Source organism: Lacerta agilis, chromosome 2 (assembly GCF_009819535.1).
Source record: "Lacerta agilis isolate rLacAgi1 chromosome 2, rLacAgi1.pri, whole genome shotgun sequence".
NCBI lineage: Eukaryota > Metazoa > Chordata > Lepidosauria > Squamata > Lacertidae > Lacerta > Lacerta agilis.
Window position 1 is genome coordinate 28,599,350 of NC_046313.1, and position 26,851 is coordinate 28,626,200.

Here is a 26,851-nt window from a genome sequence, read left to right on the forward strand (position 1 = left end):
CTTGAACGGTTTCAAAACAATCCATTGCAATCCATTGCAGCCTAACAGTATGGTCCCTCTGAAATTTATCAAACACACATACACACACACAAATTTGTAAATCTGTCTCTGCTTTGCTACCCAGGGCTTAAATACATGGCCTTTTGCACACTTGGCAGAGAGAGCAGAGGAAATACAGGACAAGCTGTGTCCTGTATTGAATGCAGGACGTAGCATTTTACATTGAAATACAGGGCAATCCTGTATTATACAGCACAGGTGGGAACCCTACCCTCAAGACCACTTGCAACAATCTGGCACTGTTGTACTGCACATCTTCTGAGAACGTAACCCTTGCTGTAACACACCCATGTTTAGATAAAACATGCACACCCAAATGTGGTGGGTATCAGCCTTGCTGACACCAAAACAAGTGTAGGAATATAAGCTGCATGCTACAAAATCCACAGCTATTGCCTTTTATTGTTTTATTTTATTAATAATATTTAATAATTGACAGTCCTGAGTATTAAACACCAACCTCTCCTCAGCCACAGCAGAAACCAAGATAGACTTCAGCCTCTGTTTACAAACTGAGTAGTTATACAAAACATTTATGAAAATAGCAGCTGTGTTCTTCCAGTTAGCCCAGCAATTCTGGTCAAATCCAGTGCAGATGTAATGTCTTGTCCTGATTTTATCAACTTCAGTTGGTCCTCAAGGTTAAAAAAAAACCACCCTTATAATTCCATTATCAAGACACTTTTCTCTTCTTGGTGCCTTTTGCACAGCCCCTGCCAAACCAACCGCCAGAAAGGGGTCCCACGGGTGTCTGCTGTTGCTCTCCCAGCTGCACTTCATGAAGACCTGCTGGTGGAGCCACAGCTCTCCTGCTATGACTGCCTTCTTCTTCAGGTTGCAGAGGAACAGCCAAAGAGAAAATGGGGTCCTTTGTTCTGCAAGCACAATAATATGTAATATTAAGTTTGCAGCACCCAGAGAATTACGATAAGGCCCAAGTATCAAGTGAAAGGGTGTGCTTAGAACCATGCGTAATATTCTCCAGTAAAACAGGGCTGGACTGCAAGTCCTCACAAGTGCAAGTATGTTGAGTGCATATTTCTATCCTGATACAAGCCAAGTTTAAATTACATCACATTATGAAGAAACAAGAAGCTATATTTAATTATAAACCTCTGTATATGATATTGTATAAGCAGACAAGAACCAACATTTAGATTAAATGTAGAAGAACCTACATTTAGAATCTGCTCATTCAAAAATCTGCTACTATCTACATGAGTGAAGCATTAGTGTATAAGGGCACAGTGCTCAAGCCGAGCACTATCTTTGCTGACCTGTCATAGCAAGGGACAGGAAGCCCCAGCTCATCCATCAATAGCTTCATCACATCATCACACTTCCCATGAAGTTTCAAGGCTGCCAGATCATCCTTTGGTGTCCACTGTAGACAGAACAGTAATACTGTGAATGCAGTGAACTGACTTAGCGCTGCTACCATGACATTCACAATGATCTTCACGCGTCACGTTGTAAAAACGTTGGTAACATGTTTATCCCATGGCAAAGGAACAAAACTTCAACATAAACATGTGAACAACATAAAAATGTCTTTGAAATCTGACAATGTGGCTTGTTACAGAATTACTTTCAACCAATGATAAGAATCCACCAGATGGCTTCTAGGCAGTGGCATAGCATGGGTGGGGCCACAGGGGTCTTTGCCCTGGGCACAAAATTTCAAGATTAAAAACAACAATGAGCCCTCCCTGACCCAGAAAATCTCCCAATGTTCGCGTGGGCAGACTGAGGAGCAGATTTGGGCAGTGCCTGGTAGCTACGGAGCCCTCTGCATGGGCTTTACAAAGATACTTGCTCCTGATCAATTCCCAGTCCCACTCTCTGTCATGCTCGAGGCTCATGGGGCACCACAACTGCCACTCAGGAAGGTCGCCAAGCTATTGCCCCTTCATTCCAACCTATCAGCGGGCAGAGCTAAAGAGTTCCGCCTTGCAGCCCCCTTGCCAGCTGGTGCTGCTGCTGGGGTTGCCGGTGACAACATGGAAGTTGTTATCAGCCATGGACCAATCAATGAAGATTGTTTTGGTCCAAAGGGATGTTCCATTCATTACCATACGTTCTACTCAGACACATCAATTGCTTGTTTTTTGTATATCCTTTAAACCTAAACATTTCTTTTCTTATCTATTTCTCTTTTAGAAACTACTTAGCTCCTTATTCAATCCCATAAACCTAACTGCACAAAAACGTATTTCACATTGTGCATTTTTTTCATAATGCACAAAATGTGTCCAGCTGCATGACAGAATAAACCCTGAACTTTGGTCCTACCCTATAAACACATGGAAGCAACTAAAGTAATAATATACACTTGCATGTATCACCTGAGCAAATTGCTCTGCCCATAAATGACAAGGATCAAACTAACCTGGAGATTTACAATGTAGAGTTTAGGGCGGTGTCTGGGTGGTTTGCTCATGCACCACAAATGTGGATACTTCTTCAAAACCTGTTGTGAGAAGGACAGCACAACCAAAATATTCATCAGTGCTAGAAGAGGGAAGGAGTCCCAAACTTTGAGATACTTGGCAACACAGTATGTCCTGGGTAGGACCTTAAGGTCCTCAAATAATAATTTGTTGGAGGTCCCGAGCCACAAGGATGCTAGGTTGGCTTCAACTAGGGCCAGGGCCTTCTCAGTACTGGCCCCGACTTGGTGGAACAGTCTGGCACAAGAGACCAGGGCCCTGCGGGATTTGGCATCTTTCCGCAGGGCCTGCAAGACGGAGCTGTTCCACCTAGCCTTTGGGTTGGTTTCAGTTTAACCCTGATGTTTCATTCTTTTGGTGTGATTGGTGGGCTACTTAAAAATGAGGCTGCAGTTTAGATTTAATTTTAAATTGTATTTTAATCTGTATTTTAATGAATTGTTTTATGTTTTTGTTGTGATTTTATTGGTGTTAGCCACCCTGAGCCCGGTTTGGCGGGGAAGGGCGGGATATAAATTATTATTATTATTATTATTATTATTATTATTATTATTATTATTATTATTATCATCATCATCTTTAGTCATTTGTGTTCATCTTTAACCAATGCCTATTGCAAACTACTCAGAAGGGAATTGGGAAGCAGGAACAGTCTTCTGGTACCAACTTCCAGGATTACATGGCTGCCAAGGCTTTTCCAGGATTCAACATCTGTAGCAGAATTTCTATCAAATGCAAATGACCAGGCCCAGTAAACATCTCAAGTGTACTGTCTGGAGTAATGATGAGCAACACACAGGCTTTTGCAAAATTTAAGTGATCATATTTCTAGTCCAATGGCTAGCACGCCCAAAAGACTCAAACCAAACACTTTTGCAGGTATTGCAGCTATTAAAATACACATAACTAGCAGTCACCTCAGCTAGCTATTACCTCAACTAGATGGAAGACGTACAGTAAAACAGGCCTCGGCGTCAAGTTCCAATGAGGCTTCCTCCCAGGGAAATGTACTTAGGACTACAGTCCCACTTGGCAAGAAACATAAAACACTTTCTAAACTAAATATACTTTCTCAAAACACCCTAAAGTATGGAGATGGATGGGGAGAAGCAGAAGTGTAAGCAGGACATGATCCTCTGGTAGAACACTGGCCAATTCTTGATGGAACATCTAGTAACAGCTAGTTGCCGGAATTGTTGCAAAGCATGCTGGACTAGATGGGCCTTTCCTTGATCTGGCACAGCATTTATTGCGCTCTCTAGCAAGTCTCGGGATCTAACAGCAATAAAGCTATACAGCAGACCTGCAATTTATGCACATTTAACTTGTGCGCATTCAGCTCAACACCCTTGGCAATTAAATAATAAGAAGGGAGGTGTCCCCTTTGGCAATCCCAACGTGTTTTGACTGTATGCAATTTTGGCTTTATGTGCTACGCTTGGAACACAATCCCACCACCACCACAAGTTATGGGTCTACTGTACTTTCACTGCAAGAGATCCAGAATACACATTCTGGATTTATATGCCAACTAAGTTTGTTCTTGGTATGAGCTTTTGTGTGCATGCACACTTCTTCAGATACTGAAGAAGTGTGTATGCACACGAAAGCTCATACCAAGAACAAACTTAGTTGGTCTCTAAGGTGCTACTGGAAGGATTTTTTTATTTTTTTATTTTGTTTTGACTATGGCAGACCAACACGGCTACCTACCTGTAAATGGATTTATATGATTATATTTAAAAAATAGTGAACTACTCAAATGTGGTATAAGGCCAATTCAGGTGTCCTTTAGTTCATTCTTACATTTCTCATTTACATAGAGAGGCAAACACTAACATGTTGAAATAATACAAACTGCCTTATTGGAAAACTAAAACAAACAAACATATTCTGGGTTATTTAGCTTTGAACCACTTAACTGTATACATCCTTACTTTAATCCAGGTTTGGGTACCTTTGGCTCGCCGGATGTTGCTGAACTACAACTCTCATCATCCCTAGCCATCAGCCATGCTTGTTAGAGCTGATGGGAATTGCAGTTCACCAACGTCTGTAGGGCCAAAGGTTTCCCACTCCCGTTTTAATCTCTAATTGAAAGGGGGGGAAATGCAAGCCAAGACATTCATACAAACCAAGTTGCTTTATGAAACGCTTGCCTTTTCAGACTTAATTTTTTAAAGGGCTTCCTATCTTTGACCAGATATTTGAAATCTGTTTCCATAACCTTACCCTGACATATATTTGGCTATAACCAGTGACACAGGAAAATATTCTCAAAGGATTCTATTGTTACATTTCTAAGAAGCTCCAAAGGGGGAAATACATACATATTTGTGCCTACGTTGCAGCAACTACTATTTTTGCAAACACTTTCACGATAAACCTTAAAGACACTAAATTGCGGTGTCAGTCTGCCGATTCCAATATAATTCTAGAATTTTTGAAATAAAACCATTACAGAGTATAGTGTAATTATACATCAAATGACATTTTCTCCTGCCTTACCTTCAAGCTAGATCCCAAGCACAGGATCACATCTGCTTTGCTTGCAGCCTCTATTGCTGCCTCCCAGTTCAAGGGCTGCTGCAAGATGCCCTTCTCCCCAAAGTGTACAATTGTATCTCTTAGTTGTGCCCCACATTTGTGGCACACTCTGCCGGTATGGTGCCTGTGCAAGGCTGTGCGCTCCGTCACGTCAAACACTCGCACGTATTCACGATTGGGTGTGCAGGATGTGCAAACCTAATTTTGAATGGAAGCAAAGAATTTCAGTTATCATTCCCTATGTTACTGTGGTACACAAAGCCCCCCTCTCTGCATATGCTCACCTCTATATACATGTTTCCATGCAGCTCAGACAGGGCTTCCCGAGGGAGCCCACTGCGCAAGTGGAGACCATCACAGTTTTGTGACACCACATGCTTTACCTAAACAGGGAAAATAAAGAGTGTTAAGAATGGAGAAAGTAGAGTTAAAAGCAAGTCGCTTCTTGTTTCCCTTTATCAGCAGTTAAGATATGACCTGCACAGTTTGCATGTTAAATAGCCAACCTTCCCCTCCCTTTCTCACTGCTCTGCCAAAACAGCTGGAGGAGATATAGCTGATTGGCAGGAGTGGAGAGACAGTGGTTAAATGTGGTTGCCTGATAAAGCATGGGTGGACAATATCTGCTCACCAGGAGCGAGCACTATGGTTTCACCTCTATTTGAGGTGCCAGTTAGTGAAAGTAGCAGAGCTAATGATAAAAGACAGCATACCCTTGCATTCAAAATGAGAGAATATCATCAACAAGTTGGGTGGTTTCGCAGACTGGTACTGAATCCATCATTTCCTAATTTAAGAAATTGCTTTCAAGAGCAGACAGCTCTTGAAGGAGTGCACCAAAATTAACACTATGCATTTGTAACCCACATGCAACATTATTTCTATGGTGCCGTCAATATACACTGTCATACCGCAGTCTTTTAAAGTAACCTAGAAAGTACAGTGTGTGTGAAGCAGCCTATAAACCTTCCATACAATATGCCACAAAGCTGTTAATTCTTCGTGGATTCTGGCTGCCTTTTACAGCAAGTAATATCTATTTATGTGCTATCACTTCAACCTATAATTCCATCCTGAGCAGGAACCAAATACCTAACAGGGAGGTTCATTTTCAGAGTCATAAGTGCCAGCCTCCAACACACATACAAAGACTGTCTATTTCCCTGTTACTCTAAGCCCCATATCTGATTCACTTTGTCTAACAATACAGTATTTGTACAGGGAGGGTGTGCATGGCCTTATCCTCTGCACTGAGAGGCTCTCCATCATTCCAGATTCTCCAGACAAAATATCCATTTCACATTTAATGCCTCAACTATGTTCCCCACACGTGCCATCTCCTTTTGCCCCCGGGAGTATAGGATTGACTAATATGCAGCCTTACCAGTTTGTGGTTGTGCAAACAGGCGATGCTCATGTGGGTGAGTGTGGGCTCTGCCTCACTCAGATCCACAGCCCTGGCAAGTGGAGAGAAAAAACTGTATTAAATAACGGTAGTCAATCTCACATGTTCCAGCAGTGGAGCCTTCTCTGAGGAGGCCGAAATGATCTTCTAAGAAATTTCCCAAGCACCAGGCAAGCATCTGAATGGTCAAGTTTTGGTTACCTGATACTCCTCCCTTTTTGCAGCATTGTCCATACCCCATTAGGGCCTCTGTAGTCAGGAATTGAGGCTGCCTGTGTTACCGGGAGACATAAGAGAAAAGGGACCTTCAACAACACACAGCCACACTCATCAGCAACTTTGTCTGTCACATCCTAAAAGCCTTGCCAACCCCCACAGTCTCCTGCTCAGACATCTCTCCACTGCTACCATCATCCAAAATTGAAAGCCCTTCAAGATACAAGCACCTACCCCATCAGTCAACTAACACCATACTGAAATCTGCCTCAGAAATGGCCTCAACATTTTCCTCCATCAGGAAAAATCTTATTCCAAACTTCTTCCTAGCTAGGGCACTTAAGGTTCATATGCTGCTCACATGGCAAACATGTGATTAATCTGCCCTACTCTTCTGCCTCCCAAATTGCTAAGGCAGATTACTGTATTTTTCCATGTATATACACTATACGCCCCCGTGTATAGGATGCCCCCTATTTTGGGGGACTCCAAATTAAGAAAATGGGAGGAGATTGCCAAGAGTTGTTGAGCTTTTTTGGGGGGGAGGGTTGCCCAGACTTGTTGAGCTTATAAGAACAATAACTGCATTGTTAGACATTCTCACGCATCGCCAATGACACCAATCATATGCACGGTCGCCAACAGCACCCACCAATCGCCTGCTAAATTGCCGCAGCGGCAGCAAATCCATAACAGACCTTGTCACAGCCATCAATCAACCGCCCAATCAAAGATGACAATCTCCTGCAATCCGCAGCAATCTATCGCCCATCACCACACTGCACTATCCGTGTATAAGCCGACCCCCGAATTTTAACTTAATTTTAAAATAAATAATCCTCGTCTTATACACAGAAAAATATGGTAGTTGCACAACATCACAGAATGGAAAAACCCAGCCAGCCAAACAGCATCTCCCACTGTCCAACAGCTGCTTTGCCAAAGGCAAGTCTGATAAAATGCTATTTTCTTCCCAATAACATGGGACAGCCTGAGGCAAGAACATGATGATTCTGCAGCTTTCCTGTTATGGACAGCTTTCTGAAAGGAGTCTTCTGTATTCTAGATTGAAAGAGACATGCTCCTTAACATGAAGCAACATAACATGTAGACTGGCTATGTAGACTGACTCTTAGGTGGGCATGCAAAATGCTAGTTGTTTCTCTGAGACACCAGGAAACAAAGTGACAGTTAAAACTGGCGTTCCTTTAACTTATTTAGTATGTCACCCACTTATTATCCTGAGTACTGTAGTTCTAACAAAACCTCTTCTATGGCAAAACCTTAATCTATCTCAAAGGGTGTCAGGCAACTAACTATCCAATGCAAAATCAAATGAATTCTGAGATGCCAGAATTCCCACCCAATCAGTTAAAAATGCTTCTGAAATGCTGAAATCAGTATTTCATGCAACTCCACAATGTTGTCATCACCACGTGTGCCTTGCATGCAAAAGGTCACAGCTTCAATCGGGCTACAAAAGTCTCATCTGAAGTGCTGAAAAGTAGCTGTCAGTCAGTATATTTATTTATTTATTTCATGAAATCTATATATCATTTGATAGTAGAAAAAACCCAAAGCAGCTTACAAAAAGAATAGGCAATACTCAGCTAGACACACCAATTCTATGATTGCATATAAGACAGCTTCCCATTTTCCTGGATACATTCAAAACAGTTGTTCCATCATCTCAGTATCCACATTTCCCATACTTCAGATTGGGAAAGCTGTTAACAATACTACAACAAACTATTTTCATAAGTTCAAAACAGTTGTTCTGTTTCACTTGTGAAAGTGGCCCAACTCACATCAAGAGTCACACTACATGTTATACTCACCACAAGAGAGCAGTCTAGCTCTTCTTGTTCTGCAAACTCCCCAACCAACAGACAGAAAACACTGGACAGGAATCACAATCAAACATGCATGGATGAAAAAGCTGGTTTTATTTTTGCTTACCTCTCTCATTAACAGGTAAGTGTCCCTAGGAGGGAACAAAAGTAGTTTGAATACAGTTTCTTCTATATCTATCTGTTGCTGAGGGAGCCTACAGTCAGAGCTGGACTGCTCTTGCATGGTGAACATAATGTGTAGCCACACACTAATAAATACAAACCACTATAGGATCTTGTACCAGGTGATTTTAGAACAGCCAACCACACAGTCTTACCGTACTGATGCCAGCTCCTGTGTAAATGATGAGATGTTTTGCTCCCTGCACAGCTGCAGAGAGCTTACTGACTTTTCTTTTCAACTCTTCAGGTTCATCACAAACCTAAGAGTGGATGAATGAGGGACTGAAATTATTTCCAAAGGACCACTTCAGATAAGCCCTGTATAATTCTAATCACATGACATAAACTCAGCCATGTCTCTTCCCTTTGTTCTCTTTCTTTTGTCCTCAACTCTACAAGCTTTGTAAAGGAGGACATGAAATAGAAGAAAGAGCTTCAGTAGAAACGTCTTACATGTCAGAAACAGGATACATTAATGACATGTGGGAATAAGTGAGGGAGGACCAGCTCATCAAGAACAAGGAGATGGCTAACAAGAGCATTAACCCTAAACATTTTTCTTTAGGAGGCGTTCTGATGTAACAAAACTTACTTTCAAGCACATGGACCAAATCAACTTCGGATTGTAGCAGAAATTTGATTTTGTAACAACTGAAAGTCAACCTAAATGCTACTCTAAGAGCAACTAGCTCCCCTGCCTATAGGAAAATAAAGCCCTCAGTCAAATTACACTGCAGGGTTTTCAGAAACACTTTTCACTTTTTAACTGGTCTTCCGAATATGGCATATATCAGCTAGGTCTGACTGAACTATGTTCTTCCTAGCTCTGCTTTAAAAAAGGGGTGGGGTGGGGGTTGTTGTTAAAGGATAGTTCTAAGTGTACATAGGTTTTGACCACAAGCTGACGTGGATGGACATTTGCCCAGAAAAACAGCCTAAATATCTTAAATTTAAAAATTAATTTGACTAAGTTTTGTTAGGCAGTAAAAATAGAATAATCAGAGGCCTAGGCAAGCCATGAATATACACTAAGCAGTGTTGGAAAGAATTTACTTTGGACAACGTATTTCTTCAGCAGGCCACATACTTTCCACTGTGTTTTTTGTCACCTGCAGGTAGTGGCTGAACAAGCAAGATAAATGTATACAGGGGTAATACCAGATGCTCATCCCCTCCGTCCTTCTCACTAGCTCACTCGTTCACTCTAATCCCAACAGAAGTGAAGCGTCGCCGTAGCACCGTAAAGGCTAACAGGCTCGTTTGTAGACTAGCGCCCACTTAGGGTGCCCCACTTGTGACTCGGTGTTGCTTCTGCCGCCTGCGAGCGACTGACGTGGCTGCCCCGTCGAGAAACCCTCCTTCCTCCGTACTCACTCGCGCTCGTTTACGCATGGAGGGGGCATAGCTAGCAAGGCGCACACACCTCCTCCAGCCGACGCCGCAGCCTCTCGCGCTTCTTGCCAAGTCGCTCCAGGTCCCGGACGATCTCCTGACAGCCAGAGAGCAGCACAGCCTCGTCGGGGCTCCGCTCGGCCGCCGGTTTGCGCAGGATCCGCGACACCTGGCGCCGAACGGCGGGGGAGAAAGAGACGAAGAGGGAGAGAAAGAAAGAGACAGAGGAAGGGGGCGGTTGATGGGGAAGGAGGCGGCGTAGGCGCAAGGCAGAAACACCGGCGCCCACAAGCGCTACAAAGACCCACAAGCCCCTCGCCCCAACCGCAGGTCCCGGTACCTGTCTCCGTCGCTCCCGCTGCTCTTCCTGCCGAAGAAACTCGGCACGAGCCGCCGCTTTCCGTTCCGAGCGGCTCAAACTCCAACCAGCCGCCATCGTCCCGGTAGCTTCCGGGTACCAGCCGGCCCTGTCGGTGGTTTCCGCTATTTCCGCTTCCGGCCTCCCAGAGCAGCGACCGAGGAAGCTAGAGTGCCCTTACTTTGCTGCCATTCAGAGAGAGACAGAAGGTGGCGAGGCTCGCTGCCAGAACTCTTCGCAAAGGAGGCTAGAAGGGCCAAAGAGGCTCCTCGCCGGAACTTCCGGTCCAATGTTTACAGGGGTTCCGCTATAGAGATGCCAAAGGCTAGAACGCCGCCGCTCTACAGCCATCTTTTTCCATGAAGAAAGACTCGCAGCCCATGGCGGCTCTCACTCCACCGGCTGAAAAAAGTGCTGGAGGCTCCCGATCGAAAGCGCCGGTCCGCATTCGGGCTAGCTTGACGCCCGCCTCTTCCCGGGATCTTTCCGCTAGGATCTTGTTGTCCCGCGAAGCTGCTCCGCACTGGCATTGAGGTGGAAAGAGTGGTGGCAGCCGAACACTTTCCAACCTTAGGCGCGCCGGAGCTGCGCTAGTTCTCGCCAGGTCGTTCTCAGATTTGATATTCACCTCCCCTCCTGCCGGTTTCCCGAAAGAGGGGAGCGAGGTCTTAAGCCCATGAACTGATACAATCAGTTGGCTGATACAATCTGAGCATTTTGTCTAACAGTCCTGACGTCGAGCAAGAAATTACAGCTAAAGGAGTCAACAGCCGGCATTCATAACTGCTGTGAAGCACCAGTTTTCTGTGATTACTTTTTTCCAATGGGAAATCAGAAATCGAGGCAATAGCACAGATCTCGTCATATCTATACAGTTGGCAGCATCAGAAAATGATCTAAGGAAGGCAGAGAAAGTGAGCAACTGACCATCTCTTATTTGACAGCTGTCAAATGTTCCTTATTATACCCCATAAGCCGTGCACATCCTTGCTGCCACAGAGATAGCTGGACACAAGATTTTCTTTTTTAATTACACCAGAAATGAAAGCCCCGTTCCCTAACCTCTGTAAGTCAGCAACTTTTCAGTTACCAGCATGGTCGTTCCTATATAAAGCAAGCGCCGCCACGCCACGCCCCCCCCCCCGCCCTGTTCTACCTGCAGAAAGTCCCAGGTTTGATCCCTGCATTTTCAGGTAGGGCTGTTAATGTTTCTTTCTGAAATGCTGGAGAGCTGCTGCCCATCAGTGTATACAATACTGTATTGAGATAGATGGTCTAATGATCTGACTATAAAACAGTTTCTTTTGTCCCTTATGCTTATTTCCCATCTTTCTCACTGAGAGTTAAACACAGAAGACTATCACAAGTTAAAAGAAGAGACACAAAGAGAGATAGAGCCATCCATATACTGTAGAAGCTTTTGCAGCTAGTTCTGCCCTGTAATTCCAGATGTCATAACAGGACTATAAACAACGTCGTGACATGAGCAAGCAAAAGCCACACAAAGTCAGTAGCCTATCACAGGCACATGGATTACTTATCATAATAAACACATTAAAATAAGTCTTAGTCTGTTTGGTTTATTTTTCAAAATCGAGTGGGGGAGGATACGTCTGGAAAATTGTTGATGGGGAAGTGAGGGGCTGGTAAGGACTGTTGCCTTCAGACAGAAAGTGTACCTCCCAGCAGCACTGGCCTAAACCAAAATACATGGAATTCTGGTGTGATAGCACAGGTTTTATGCATTACATTGTTAATTATGATTTGTTTCTCATGGTAATTTACAAAAACAAATTCATTACGTCTCTTTTACAGTACTTTAACATTGACACATACTGTTTATGTTTTATGTTGTAAACAACCCTTTGGTCTTTCACAAAGGGTGGTAGATGAATTAATCATCATCATCTCAACATCCACTGTAGAGTAAAAACCACCAATAATTTTTAAGTGGTCTGGGATGTAGGAAGTTTATGATGCTCTGATTTTACCCAATACAAGAGAACAGAAACGGGAATTTGTCTTGTGCTTTGACCTGTTTCTGAATCAAAAAGTTGAGGTCAACAGCATTTATGATCCCATCCTTGGCTCATTTACATGTAGGTCAATCACACAGAATTAGAATGACCTCCAGATGTACATAGGACTGAAGGACCTGAGCATGTCCATACAAAAGCTAGCCACTCTCTTAAGCAATTAAATAAAGTATCATCCTTAATACTAGTCAAACTCTAGCTCCAGTAGTGCAGTACCTTATGTCTGCTTTAGTAAGGAAATGGCCTTGCTGCAATGTCTTTTTTTTTTTAGTTACAACTGGGTTTTTACAACTGAACAGAAGAAAATCAGCAAAGAATTGTTTCTTTTTTATGAAGAATTTAAAAAAAAAATAGAGTAGTGGAGGAGGAAAGCAACAGACTTCATGCTTTTAAAACTTTTTCTAAGTAGTGAAATGTTCAAAGTGCTCTGCACAACTGGGGATGCAGTTCTTTTTTTAAAAAGGGGAAAAAGTATTAAAAAATTATTTGATGTCATGAGGGATGACAACACAATTCCACACAGCAGGCAGAACACCAACATATATGCTAATTGAAGAAAGACTTACAAAGGTAGAAAATACCCATCCAGTGCGGGAAGAAGGCATCAGAAGTGCAAACTTGAGGGAAGTTACTAGGATTGCTTGCAACAAATGGGTAATAATTGCACAAGTATTGTGCTAAAAGTCCCTAAGAGGAAGCAAATCTGATTTTCTACAGCAGGGGGGGAAAGGTACATTCACTGCATGAAATCAACCAAGCTTCAGTCAATTCAGTCAGCAACAGGAAACAAATCTGCCAGTCTAAATTTAGTCAGTAATATCATAGGAACCAGCCTCTTTAAAGATGTTTATTGGTCATATACAAAATAAAGAATGCTTCATATCAACAAACATACACTATATACATAAATAAATTAACAACACCTCCACTGGGGCTGTGGCAACAAATCCCCAACAGTTATCAGATATCTACAGATTGAAAAAGGACAATAATTTAGCAATAAATACTGATTAATTCATTGGGCACTCCCATTGTATAGAAGAGCCCCAGGACTTGACAATATGCTATTACACCCCTGGCACATAGAATTAATCTCCAGTTTTATTAGCTTTGGAGATTGAGATTCCTTTTTTATCAAAATACTCCTCTTCCCCCCTTTTAAGAAACATTTTAAAGCAGCAGTGTATTTCTTATATCAATATGTTGTAAGAACTATCCTCAACATCTGGAGGGTGGGGAGGAAAAGTCCTTAGCCAGTCTCATTAAGTGCTCTGAATATTCTTATTTGTATTGTTTTTCACCATAATATTCCATTTTGGCAAAGGGTGTAATAAACTTAGAACAAACTGCAGGTGAGGGCAAGAGCAATGACAGGTAGGATTTGTTTTGGAACCCTCTGAAGATAACAACCCCCCCCTTGCCTTAGCAAGACAGCAACATACCTTAGCCAGACAGTAACATACCTTCATTGGGAAAGAGGAGACTATTCAATTCAACTGCTCAGTGTTCATACAGGTGACAGCCACAAGTGTCCAGAGCTTGTATACATCAGATAGCGGGAGAGGAAAACATAAATCCTCATCTCTTGGAAGAACCTGCCTGACATTCACAGCAAGACTGCCATGAGATACTGTCCTGGTCTCTCAACATGGGGAAGAACCTCTGTTTTAGCAGCCACAGCTACCTGCTACTGCAGGTATCAAAGAAAGCAGCAATGTTATCAAACAGGAAATGACCTTCCTGTGCATTAGCATTTTTTCTTACTGACAAAATATAGCATGAGACATCAGGAAGGTGTGAGAGAGGAAAAAAAGGGGGGGCTGTCAATAAGTGCTTGTGTTTTCCAGTGGAAGGGAAGGCAAGATGCCACTGGAGCTCAGCTACAATTCTGAGTACAGCTTCATCAATACACAGGATGCCAATCCTGTTTAAAGGTAACATATGAAGAAAGCGTAGAATCATAGACTTGGAACGAACCTCGAAAGTCATCTAGTCCAACCCCCTGCCAAGGCGAACTTGCAACATCTCTGGAGTGTGCCAAAGGCACAAGAGATGGAAAAAAGGAACATCTGACACAAGGAATGCATGACTTTTATGCATGAATGCATGTGATGTGTGTGTTCATGTATCTATGCACTCACACACTCACAGCTATCCAACCTGAGGGCACATTCCCCATGCGCAAACGCTGAGCAATCTCCACCCATGCCTAAGTGTCAAATACCCTAGTCCTAGCCTGCAGTCTTGCTTGCTTTTTCCAAAGCAAAATAATTGTTCCATAATCAAAAAGATCACTTTTACACAATTCACCACGACATAAAACAAGCCCCCCTCCCCCTCCCCGCCACAAGCCAGCCACATGTGGGCGGAATTATACTTCACGTATTTGCTCTGCAGCTAAGTAGAAAGCAAAGCTCCCCACCTGTTGCATCAAACAAAATGCCCCATAATAAAAAAGGAGAAATAAACACACAACACCCTTCACAGCAGAAAAACCAAACAAACAAGCACCTTGAAAACAAGAACCATCACACTCCGAATTCTATATACCAGAAAGAGAAATCAAGGAGAAGGGCTTGAGAGGGGCACCTGGGAAAGGAAGAACTCATAAACAGTAGGAAACGGACTGAAACTGGGTGAAGGGAGATGGGATGTTTGGAGGGCCCCTTGGGTGTTGGAAGATTCACCACTTTCATTTCAATCCTTCCCACTTTCCAAAGCCAGAACACGCCTGATAACACACCCGTTGTATTCAAGGTGACGCACCTGCAACTTCTTCCAACAAACCCAGCTGTGGACAGCGTCTCGCCTCTTTGGGCCTCGGAAAGGGCGCGAGTTGCAACTCTAGAGGAGAGACTTTCAGTAGAAGCCCTTCTTGCTATCCAAGATCTAGATGGAAACAGTAGACAACCCATTAAGAGGAAGCAGCAATGGAAGCCAGGCCAACTCCAGCAAGCTGTTAAGAACTGTTCTGGACAATATGTCCATGATAAGAGTCAACAAGGTTTGTTGAAAAGGAACTTCTACCCCAGAAAGACAGCCCCACTCAATCACTTTCTCATACAAGCTGTGTTTAAATATCAAAGTTACCACCAAAGGTGTCGTCGCCCTGCTTTGCATGGAGCAGTATACAGTACAGAGAAGCACACCAATGCCAATGGAGAGGCAGGCATAGGTCAGACAGCTGGCATTCAAGAGTTGTTGCTCATCAAGGGAGCATGGCAGCCCATGGAGCTGCCCTTCACGTGACTCTCAAAAGCAAGCCGTGACGAGACCTAAGGTTTCACTTCAGCCCCCACCTCTCGCTTGTCAGTTTGGTGACCAGGAAACCCAAGTTACATACTATTGTGGTTTCTCAGTTTGACAAGTTTGCATAAATATTGCTTGCTCAGATTACAACTGTTTGGTTTTCACGGAATTTGGATTTCTTTGGCAAGGACTAGAAAATGCAAGGCAATAAGGGGAAGAAAATATGCACAGCTTGAAGATGGGAGGGAAAGATGTACAGAGAGGTAGAAGGATTTAAAAAACAATAAAAGTTAGGACAGCTCTGGACCCAGCAATCCTACATAATCAATCCTCCAATGGTTTCTAAACCTTTTAAACCAGGAGCGAGAGACATAAATCCCTGGGGCCTTACCAGACCTTACAAGCCCACATCTGACCCACAGCAGCCCTAATGTACTCCATACATTATCATTTTCAGGTCGGATACCTAACAGCCTTAGTAGGGGAAAGGTAGGGGAAAGGTGCTGCCTTGCCAATAGCAGCCTCTTACCTATTCTTTCTAAATTTGCAGTATGGAGTAGCCAGTATGATTTTTGGTGGAATCTCCAGCAAAGCTAAGTGTACATCCACACCAGAGCTCTTTTGTTATTTAACCCCCACTTTTCCCGTTTGCTCTTCCTTGTTCCTGTACTGCCAACTGCCTATTTGCAGTCCACACATTCAAAGAGCAGCAGAAAAGCACCCCAGGTTGCCATGTCGAAAGAATGGTTGCGATATTTACAAGAACCACTGGTGGTAGAGAGCAGCCTTGTCTTTACATTGCAAACGGCAAGCTTGCAGCATTAGAGAGCTCAAGAAGAGGACTAATCCTCATTTAAAGCTTTCTTTCTTTTTGCACCTAGGATATATTCTAGGCAGCGAAATTCTCACACTGAGTGGGTTATTAGGAAGATGACTCCGGGAATTAATTTTCACCAAATTGAGATGGAAAAAACATTTTCAATGGAAATCGTTGAGTGCTGTCCCTGGGTATCTGCTGAGTAGGAATTTGGCCCTTCAGCTTATACAAATTTGACCTCTTTGCTTCAAAATTGGCCATTAAGTTTTTCTCTTTAGCCGTGAAGGCCAAATCTAGTAGAATTGTCAGTACAGAAAAGCCACCGGATTCTGTACTGCCCAGTCTGAGCTATGCAAGTTTCTTGATCCTGCTGGAAATATCGTAACAGCTGGAGGGTTCTAGTGTCTGCCAATTATAATGCTATTCTTACGCTGCTTCAGTCAAGATTTCTGAACATGTTCTCGACTAGGACTCACTAGCTGTGCTTGCTCTGAAGAACACTGTTTTCTAGGCAAAGCCCCAAGTTTTAAGTGCACACCTGGAGAGATAGCCTGACAAATATATACTGCCAAAGTCCCAACATGCTCCTCTTGATAATGTTCCCTGTGAACCAAACACTTCTGGGTAGCAGCACAGAAGGCAGGGCAACTATTCTGCTCCTCTCAGAAAAGAGCAGGCTGCCAGAAGGTTCTCCTTTGGAGAACCTCGTGACCAGGCTTCCAACAACACTTTATGAGTATCCAGAGAATAAATAGTAAAGCTGGATTTTCCTGGGTCACACTGACAATCACGCACCCATTAGTCTCTATGGAGTTTCCATTGGCGCTTCCCAAGTACTTCTCAACATGCCCAAGAACAGAAAACAACAGCCAGGAGATAAGTTGATGGTAGCATTGACAGCAAAAGAATTATTCCCAAGGAATGAACCTAGATGTATGCAGCCTGTGGCCCAACCCTAGGAAATACTGGAGTTACATTGCCAGCTCCACTAACTGATTCATGTTGCTGCAGCATGGGCAGTGGCCTCCTCTATCCAACCTTTTTTTGACATGTTGGGACTGACCATTGGAGACCCAGTATCCACAGGAAAGCAAACTCTGTGATGCAAAGTGGCATGGGGGAAGGCAAGAGTGTCTGCCAGTTATAATTTATGCCAGGCATAGGCAAACAAAGCCCTCCAGATGTTTTGGGACTACAACTCCCATCATCCCTGACCACTGGTCCTTTTAGCTAGGGATGATGGGAGCTGTAGTCCCAAAACATCTGGAGGGCCGAGTTTCCCTATGCCTGATTTATGCAGTTTCAGCAAAACCCTAGAAGAGCCAATTTACCTCAGACTTCAGCAGCCGAGGAAGTGAGGCCATCAGACACAGATAAACCTTCTAAAGAGAGGATCATCATTAGGTCATTGGGAAATGGCCAAGAAAGCCCTGCCCTCAGCCCAGGAAAAGAAAAAGAAAAAAAGAATGCTCACAGGACATCCACACAGCAAAGATGGCCATTGGCACCATCACATCACAGCGCCACACAAGACCTCAGAGCACAGACAACTAAACACAACAGGAGCACAAAAGAAGCGGGTGAGGAGTTCAAGAATAAGTCACTTTTGGTACAATTGCAAAAAGATATCAAACAGGACTAGCCTTTTTTTGTCTCCCCCCCCCCACATTATTTATAAATAAAAGTCTGATAACTCTTTATAAAAAACAACCTTGGAGCCACAAAGACTTAGCGAGAAACTTTTAAAATTTTCTTTTCTTTTTCTTTTCTTTTAAATTAGCAAAGTCTCCAGTCAAATATGACAGTCAAATATTCTCACCCTCTCAGGTTAAAAAGGAGACTATTAAATCCAAGTTGTTCATCCAGTTTTAGTTTTGAGACTTAGATCATTTAAGAATTCTTTCAAATGAATGTTTCTCTCTTAAATAAAGGGCTATTTAAACCACACAGACTTGTGTAAACCATCACACTAGAGACACTTGATACTCTCCAAACACAGGAAACAACTAGTGATTTTGGTCTTGTTCAGTGCAACACATTAGGCACAAAACCGGCCTGTAGTCACCACGGTACAACCTGCCTTTTACCTGACAGGCAGGCTACAACAGTGCCCATTCCTGGCTCCTTTCCCTTCTCAGCAGCACAGACACCAGGAAACTGCAGTTTTGCCCCTTCCCTCCCCTTTTAGGAAAAGTCCTAAGGAATCCCACCTTTAAACATAAAAGGCGCAACTAGATGTTAATATAAACATGGTTACACAAACTACCCCCATTATAGCCACTGATACCAAGCAATTTACAAGCAGCAGACTGGACAGCTGACACACAACCCTGGAAGAATGGTATAAGTCATCACTGACAGCAGGTCTTCCAACTTTCTATGACCTCTGCCCTCCCCCCTTTGGGCGATTTCTCTCCCCAAGAATTTATTCCATGCTGCTGAGAATCTCTTTGGCTAGAGTACCGAGGTCCTTCAGTCTCTGTCCCCAGAATACCTCTGGGTGGAAGGTTCTGCTCACACAGAAGGGTTGCATTACCATCAGTCACACCAACCAGAACAAAGCTAAAAACAAAGGGACTGCAGTGACAAGCAGGCCAGCGTGTGCCTGTGTGGGCTAGGCCATCTGGGAGAGGGTTGTGCTTTGGGGATTCCGGATGAGCTTTGTGCCTAACTGCCCTGCACACACAAGCCCAGGCAGTGCTCGTTTCACTAAGACCGGGCGTCCGTTTTGGATTTCACTATTGTGATGACGCTGGTGGTGGCAACCTTGCCGGGCACAAGGGGCCCCATGCTGGCGGCAAGTGGGCCCCGGGCAGGGGTGACAGGGCTCCGGGCCACGGTCCGGGCGAAGTTCTGCAGCGCCTCGTACTTGGAGCGCAGGGCATCAAGTTCCATTTTCATGCTGGCATTCTCCGAGGCCAGTTTCTCCACCTCCTGCTGAAGTTCTGCCTTCTGCTTCTCCAGCTCCTCCTTCTGTGTCACCCTCTTGACACGGCAGCTAGCGGCGTAACCCCTGTTCTTCAGGGTCCGCCGGCGTTGCTTTAGCTGGATGATCTCCTCCTTGGACAAGCCCCGCAGATGCTGGTTCAGCTCCCGCACAGACATGGTCACCAGCTCTTCATCTGTCAAGCTGGTCCCATTCTCACCTGGCTCCCGCTTCACCTGTGGGGACACAAAAGGGAACACATGTATCACGGGAGCCCTGGTGGTGTCCACGGATGGCTCAGCCCCACTTGTGCCCCATTACCTTCAAGGCTTTGTTTCCTTTGTTGGGGGTCGTCATAACACGCAAGCCTTCACAGTCAGATTCTGCAAGAAAAGAGAATGGCCAGAGGTCACCATCAAACTCAAGATCCTGAGCCCTCATTTACAGATACCTACTTATCTGGCTCGGGAACCAGGCAGGGAAGTGGGCAGGGCTCCCTGCTGGAACGAATCCCTATGCGCTCCACACAGCATGAACCAAGCAGAGAGACTTACAACAGCTCCTCACCACCTCTGTCCCTACCAGCCCCACAGCTTTCTATAATACTCGAAGGCAAATGGCAGGGGGGGAATTAAGAACCCTGGGAGGAGCCAGAGCAGGATGAAGCCACATTTAAAAATAGCCTGGCAGCCAGGGTCCTGCACGCCTGTGCCGAGCCAGTCATGCTGACTCAGCATACTAACAGCCTTGCTTACAGTGCATGCTTCGTAGTATAACCAAGCAGGAGAGTTGTCACCCAAGAGGCTTGCCAGGGAACCAGCCTGTCTCTCTTTCCATGATTGGGCTGAAAGCTACGCGAGCTACGATGATATCCCATAAACTAGAGAGTTTGTGTGGGAGCAGTCTTCATAAATACTCCCTATGACAGAAGCTGGTGCATATGAATTGACCCAACCTGTCTCAAGTGTTTCTTTGTCTGGGAAACTGAATAGCAAGACTCAGGGGTTGGCGGGCAGGGAGAAGAGGGAATGATAGGGAGCATACAGGTTCCTAGAAAATTGCCCCAGCCCAACTGCCCCAACCTAGAGCTCTCCAGATATTTGGGACTAACACCTAAGGGACTCAACATTTGGGAGCCATTTCCGGGCTGGAGGAAATACACAAGAGTGTGTGAGAGAGAGGGGGTGGAGAGAGAGAGAGAGAGAGAGAGAGAGAGAGAGAGAGAGAAGACAGAAAGAAAGAAAGAAAGAAAGAAAGAAAGAAAGAAAGAAAGAAAGAAAGAAAGAAAGAAAGAGGAAGCCGCCTCAAGAACTACAGTTAGTAGATGGGGTTCAAATAAATAAACATTAATAATAAGACTACTAATTCTATAAGATACATCAAGCATAGGCAATGTTTAGGCATTATGGGAGTTGTAGTACAGGGTGCAAGATTAGGGAAGGCTGGCTTACTGGTTTCATGTCACTATGTTCTAAGCTTCCAGAATGTGTGTCACTAGGGAAATCTATGCCAAATGCAACTTTTAAAAAAAAAAAGTTTAAAGATTCTCAAGATTCCAGCAATTATTATTTCAGAAATAAGCCTGGGAAGTGTAATCAGGTTTTTATAGTTAAAGCTCAGGAAATCAGAAGGCAAATTAAAGAACCCACACTGATTATACTTTTACATTTAGTAATTTTACATCCATTGTGTTAGTCTAGCGAGAATAAAATTTAGCATTGCAATGCCAGAATTCACAAGACACATGGGAGAGCAAGTACATTTGCAAGCAAATTTTTACTGCCAAGTACATTATTATAATGTTCTTTTTGAAACCAGCAGACAAAGGTGGATTCATAAAAAAGACATCACATACAGACATGCCTTGGTGTAGCTGTCGGTATAAGCCAGAACAGTCCACCACATATCACAAACAAAAAAGAAAGCAGAATCCTGTTGTGCTGATCTTAAAGCTTAATCTGGAACTTTATGCAAAACTAGTAATGTTATCCTGCAGAAGATCTGGGATTGCAGCAAAAGATGAGTTGTGTCTTACAGGTCACATGCACCCCCAAAATGCACACACACTAGGCATCATAAATACTATACCTTTGGCTACTTGTCTGCAATAGTTCAGAAGTCACGGTTTTTCCCTAAGCAAGAAGAAAATCTGCTGGTGTGGCCAGGACTGTGTCAGGGACAGAGGAGTCACTATGTGCATCCAGACAGGGATGTTTTTACATCCACCTCCCACCAGGCACATCATCAGCACTTACATGGCATAATAAATGCCTCTCCCACACAACCCATGTTCTTGTTTGTTAAATGCATAAAACATCAGTTCACATTTATAGCAGAGAATTAAGACAAGCTAGTGTCAGCAAAAGCCAAGGAACGGTCCCCCAGCAGCACCCCCAGAAGGGATGGCTTCAGCGCTTTCCAAGATCACTAATAGGCCAGCAACAACTCTGATATTCCTAGAGCACCGAAAACTGCTGACAAGCAAAGTGCTTATGCCCAAAGGATATGGCTGTGGTCACTGATTAAAGGCTTACGGCACACTAACACAGTGGGTCCCAACTGTCTTACTAGAGGGACCTACCAACTTATTTTTGTCTTTAAAACTGACAAGTAGGTTCCAAACAATTACTGATCTTGAAGGAAAATACACTTAGCTTGCTGCGCTATAACATCCAAAACCTGATTGCAGGCAGTATTGGGACTCGCCATTTGGGAGTCAGCATTCTAAAAATACGTGGGGGAAAGAGACATTAATTGCTAGTTAAGTTTTTTAATTCAGAGAATAGACTAGGAGGAACACAGTATTGCCATCCCCCAAAACACAGCTTCCCTCTGACACCACGGTAATGCTTTTAAAAAATCATGTTCTTTCAATACTGGTAAAATAAATGCTACAGAATGCACAAGTATGGCTCTCAACAGTATAACCCTTTGCTTTCATTTTTTCTGACTTTGCTCCATTTAAAAACCATGTGCAGTTATAGGTCTCCAGCAGCAGAACTGTAAACGAAAGTCACCCACTCGCTGAATAGCCACCGTATTAGAACTGATACTCCAAACACCATCTCCTTCTCCTGTTATAGGATTTTCTTTTGAGACATGTAAGAATGTATTAGGCATCATTGCAAGCATTCATGTGAGAGTGATCTGAACATTTCTAAAGTACGGAAACTGCTTAAGCAAAGACCCATCTTACATTTGTAAACCCAGCAGAAGTAAGGAAATAATAAGATTCACCATGCCAAGTATAAGTGTTGTTCCACAGATATCCCAGGAAAGAGATACTTAGTGGGAGAATATACAGGCTTAGTGCCCTGCCCAGCCAACTCAAAAATTTCTTTCATGGGGCAAGTCCAGGATTCTAATATAATGTCTAGAGATCAATGTTTAGAATGTGAAGTTACTTATTATCATCTGGGAAGAGAAGAAATGACATAAAGGCTGCCTGGAAATAATCTTTAGTGCTCATAGTTCTCTTTCATTGCACAGGAAATTATTGGGGAAGTCTATGTTGTGAGAAAAAGGTGAGACACAGCAAAAAAAAAACCTCAGTCACTCTGATGGGTCAAAGCATGAAGATACAGTACTTGAACTCATCTTTGCATATGAGACTTAGGCATCTTAGTTTCATCAGAAGGAGTTATGTGTGCTGCGTCTGTGCCTAGGACAAGCACAACCTTCATTACTAGAAAGATTTTAAAAGGCCAAAAGAGGGCAGTCAAGAAGTGGAATCCCTACCAAACTTAGTGTGTTCTGTACCCGGCATAAATTGGGATGTCACCAGACCCTTCTAGAGTCCTGACTTGCTGGCCACAGAAGGACTTATTAACATCATGCAAGGAGGACAGCCAGAGAGAACTGGCATCCAGACAGAGACAAACTTGGTCTAACTCCCCAGACTGCTGATTTCTCAGCTTTTTGACAGCTTCCCGAAGAAAGATCACACTGGAAAGTGCCAAGTGCGATGGCTGCAAAGGGAAAAAGTGCAACCTCGGCACATTTTGCCAAGCTCAAAAGGCCTGCACTCAGCACAAGCACCGCCAATTCTTCGCTCACAACAGAGCTGACAGCAGAGCGCATGATTCAACACAGGCCCCATTCTCAACATTCCTGATTCACAGAGCTGTGCCATCAAACTAGTGTAAACATGGTGACGTCACCCATTCCAGGAGCAGAGACAGCCCCATCAGAGGAGGCCCAGCTGCAAGGGATGAGAAAGGAGATGGCCATGACGACAAGGGGGAACCAGGAGCAGGAGGACCGCCTGCAACGGGAGGTTTTTCAACAGGTGAAGTATGAACAGTAGTTTCAACACTACACTGTACATATCTGCAAGTATATAACTCTGCTGCCCTCAGTCTTTCATGTGACTTATGAGGGCTTGTCTATACATAACTTCTCACTTAAGGAATATTTAACCTGAAAGTAGATGCTTACCCAGTTAAGACTTCAAGAAACATAGTCACTAGAGAATTCTGTCTCCTCAAAGCAGACGTAACTGGCCCCAGCAATCTCCCCACTATGCTTAGAAAGTGCATAGCACCTCAGCACTGCTGTTTACACAAGTTTTCTTCTTACTCAGCAGAACTGAAGTAAAGGGGACCAAAAATCAGTAATCTGACCTCTTCCTATCAGACTGCCAGACTCCTAGTTACGATCACTGAGGAGCTCATCATATTTATAATTAAAACTGAGCTTGCTCATCTCTCTCCACACCTTTGAATCATTATTTTCAAGTACTGTACAAGGCTTCTAGACAAGGCACATCTATTTTGCTTACCATTTGCCACAAATTTTGTAAGTCACTGCAATTATCTAAATATCCAATAGATAATACATTGTCAAGGTTGCCATGTCAGACATCCAGAATGAGAATCAAAAGAGCTGTTCATCATCTCCTATCCTGCTACAATGAGACCAGGAAAGAGACATGCTACACATTAGTCTGTTAGGAACACTAGGTTTGAAGTATCCTTTTACAGAGAATGGAATCAGACTAGATTAACTTTCTCTGTCCTTCTAACATTACCGTTTTAGAATTAGAATCAGTTTGTGGAGATCTCCGTCAAAAGGACATCAAACCACAGCTAGCTATTGTCACACAAACAATCTCCATATAATCACAATCTAAACATCTATGACATACTGATTAAGTTGCCCAGTCCCCAACAGCCAAGCCACTCTCAAACTGGCAGAGGACAGATTGCCCTCCAGAGCTGTGGCTGTAGACGACAGCATGCTTCAGCTACCTTCACTGTGGGAACTTCACACAAGAGACTCAGGGTAGGACAGCATGCACTTGTTGCACAGACGTGCTCTATTATACAAATCAAGCAGAGCTGTGCAGGCACAAACAAGGGAATCTGCATCTCTGTGCCCTTCCCACTTCAGTGTGACAGCATGCCAAGCTCCTTCACAGAGTCCTTGAGGACATCATGCCTGTCTGACAAAGACGGCATAGACAAGTAGCAGCAATTTCCATAAAGGTATTCAGGAGCTACCATTTTACAAAGTCTATAAAGCTAGCCAAAACAGTAAAGTTAAGACCTACATGTACAGATAGAGAGCACTGAGGACACACGAGCAGACAGGGCAAACATACATACTGACATAAATCTACAAGCACTTAGGAATGGGTCTCTCACAAAAGTTCTGCCAAGTAACCCTTTTTCTCTCTCTCCCTCACACACTCCCCACATACAGTTACTTCTGTCCTAATGCACATAAACTGCACGTGGATATACACGGTATGACATATGCTCAGAAAGCTACAGTTGTCACAACATTTTGAATGCAGGCAAAATAGAGACAAGTAGCAGAGAGGAAGAATCTCAGGTGAATCCCCTTCCCAACCATCTCCTGAACTTGCACCCTTCTGTGCCTTATCACCCAGTGATAAAGTGAGTCAGCAAGTCACCCTCTCTCCCCCAGCTAACCCTTTTGACAGGTCCCATCAGCCGGTCAGCCCCTACCTCCCTTTGTGCAGCATATACCTAGTGGTGACCTCATGTTGATGAGTCAGCAGTGTCTGGGCTCTGCACACAGTAGGCTGTGCCAAGGGATGCAATGGGGTGATTTAGATCCCCCCCTCCAATCCCGAATACTCTCTACATTTTCCCCTTCCTGTGCCCCACCCCACAGACTCACTCTTTTCCCTCATCCAGACACCTGATGAGTCAGCACGGCAAGCCCTTTAACATTAGCAGACATGGCTGCACATCCCTGGAGACACACACAAGTGTGTAGGGAGCAGCTTCCCCCCCCCCAGGCAGGGGAGAGGGTGCACCTGCCCTAAGAAACGGAATAATAAGGTGCCCAACTACTTTTTCATCCCCCCACTACTTGAGAAGAAAACTCAACAACAATAAGGATCGAGGCAAAACCGGGGGTGGGGTGGCAATGGCATTTCTCTCCTCCTAACCGACAGCGGTGGGGAAATAAATACGGCCACCCACGCCGCAGAAACCCCTCAGAAGGAAAGAAAGGGGGGAAGCCACCCACCCATCTGTCAGCAACAGAAAATGAAGTCAACGAGCAGAGGAGAAGAAAGGAGGTGGGGAAACGAAGATCGGCTGCTGAAATACGGAAGCCCGCTCACCTAGACCCACCTATCTCCCCCCCCCCATATTATCCTTCTCTCTCTCTCTGTCACACACACACACACGAGCGCACCCCCCACCCGAGCGCGCCAGAACATTCCCGGGTGGAAATTGGGGAGGGGGGGCCCATGCTCCTGTCAACACAAGTCTCCACCTACATTGCAAGAGTCGCTTCTTCAAATAATAATAATGAATATAAATAAACACCGCGGAGAGGGAAACGCTGAACTCCACGGCGCCCGAAATTCCCGGGCGCAATTGGAGAGCGAGAGGCAGGGCTCCCCTAAAAAAGACCCCCCTCCCCGCTTCTATGTCAGACGCCCCCCTCCCCGCGCTTATTAATGCTCGCTCGCTCCCTCCCTCCCTCGTGGAGATGGGGGGGGGGTGGCGGCGCTGGCTTGCCTTCCTCCTCCTTCCCCCAAAGGTGGAACCGGGGCCCCCAGGCCGCTCGCGCAGTCTCTCACCCTCTCCGCTCGGTGCCGCCGGGGGAGGGGGGGAGCCGGGGCGGGGAGGGGGGGAGGCCGCCACGCAGAGAGGGACCGAGAGTCCGGGGTCCGCCGCTGCCGCCGCTCACGGACACGTCACGTGATGTTTGGGTCACGTGCCTCCATTCATGAAGCCGTTCGGTGCAACCGCCCCGAGCCTTAAAGGGGAGGCGCCCGGAGGTTTCCCCCTCCGACGGTTCGAGATAGACGTTCTGTATATCGGCTATATTGAAGCGCGGGGGGGGGGGGGTAGGTGGACGGCGGAAATAAAGAGGAGCCGCGAAAGAGAGAAAGGC

The 26,851-nt window shown here is 44.6% G+C and overlaps 2 protein-coding genes and 1 long non-coding RNA gene across 5 annotated transcripts; 1 reads left to right on the plus strand and 2 right to left on the minus strand.

Annotated features, from left to right (window-relative positions):
* Positions 1-452: 452 nt before the first annotated feature.
* On the minus strand, positions 453-10,650 carry SIRT7 (sirtuin 7). Of its 2 annotated transcripts, XM_033139100.1 has the most exons (10): positions 10,426-10,650; positions 10,117-10,254; positions 8,849-8,953; positions 6,664-6,734; positions 6,442-6,514; positions 5,342-5,440; positions 5,019-5,255; positions 2,450-2,530; positions 1,338-1,444; positions 453-935 (listed from the first exon to the last, which is right to left on the minus strand). In XM_033139100.1, the coding sequence occupies exons 1-10, from the start codon at positions 10,519-10,521 to the stop codon at positions 734-736; spliced, it is 1,209 nt and encodes a 402-aa protein (XP_032994991.1). In that variant the 5' UTR covers positions 10,522-10,650; the 3' UTR covers positions 453-733. The 2 variants fall into 2 exon arrangements, with proteins under 2 accessions (XP_032994991.1, XP_032994992.1); XM_033139101.1 differs by lacking the exons at positions 10,117-10,254; positions 10,426-10,650 and adding an exon at positions 10,068-10,100.
* Positions 10,651-10,878: 228 nt separating this feature from the next.
* Positions 10,879-12,006, plus strand: LOC117042900. Its single transcript, XR_004426104.1, has 2 exons — positions 10,879-11,357; positions 11,785-12,006. It is a non-coding gene; the product is annotated as an uncharacterized LOC117042900 (long non-coding RNA).
* A 5,747-nt stretch (positions 12,007-17,753) lies between these two features.
* Positions 17,754-26,630, minus strand: MAFG (MAF bZIP transcription factor G). Of its 2 annotated transcripts, none has more exons than XM_033139102.1 (3): positions 26,535-26,630; positions 19,793-19,854; positions 17,754-19,707 (listed from the first exon to the last, which is right to left on the minus strand). In XM_033139102.1, the coding sequence occupies exons 2-3, from the start codon at positions 19,826-19,828 to the stop codon at positions 19,255-19,257; spliced, it is 489 nt and encodes a 162-aa protein (XP_032994993.1). In that variant the 5' UTR covers positions 19,829-19,854; positions 26,535-26,630; the 3' UTR covers positions 17,754-19,254. The 2 variants fall into 2 exon arrangements, with proteins under 2 accessions (XP_032994993.1, XP_032994994.1); XM_033139103.1 differs by lacking the exon at positions 26,535-26,630 and adding an exon at positions 21,560-22,285.
* Between the last annotated feature and the right edge of the window lie 221 nt (positions 26,631-26,851).

Bases quoted from the DNA above. Each gene is read 5' to 3' on its own strand.
- MAFG (XM_033139102.1), bottom strand. From the start codon at position 19,828: ATGACGACCCCCAACAAAGGAAACAAAGCCTTGAAG. The intron at 19,708-19,792 runs GTAATGGGGCAC...GTGTCCCCACAG, and splicing joins AAGGAAACAAAGCCTTGAAG to GTGAAGCGGGAGCCAGGTGA.
- SIRT7 (XM_033139100.1), bottom strand. From the start codon at position 10,521: ATGGCGGCTGGTTGGAGTTTGAGCCGCTCGGAACGGAAAGCGGCGGCT. The intron at 8,954-10,116 runs GTGTGTGCGCCT...ATCCACTCTTAG, and splicing joins TGCGGCGTCGGCTGGAGGAG to GTTTGTGATGAACCTGAAGA. The intron at 5,256-5,341 runs GTGAGCATATGC...ATTCAAAATTAG, and splicing joins ATGGAAACATGTATATAGAG to GTTTGCACATCCTGCACACC.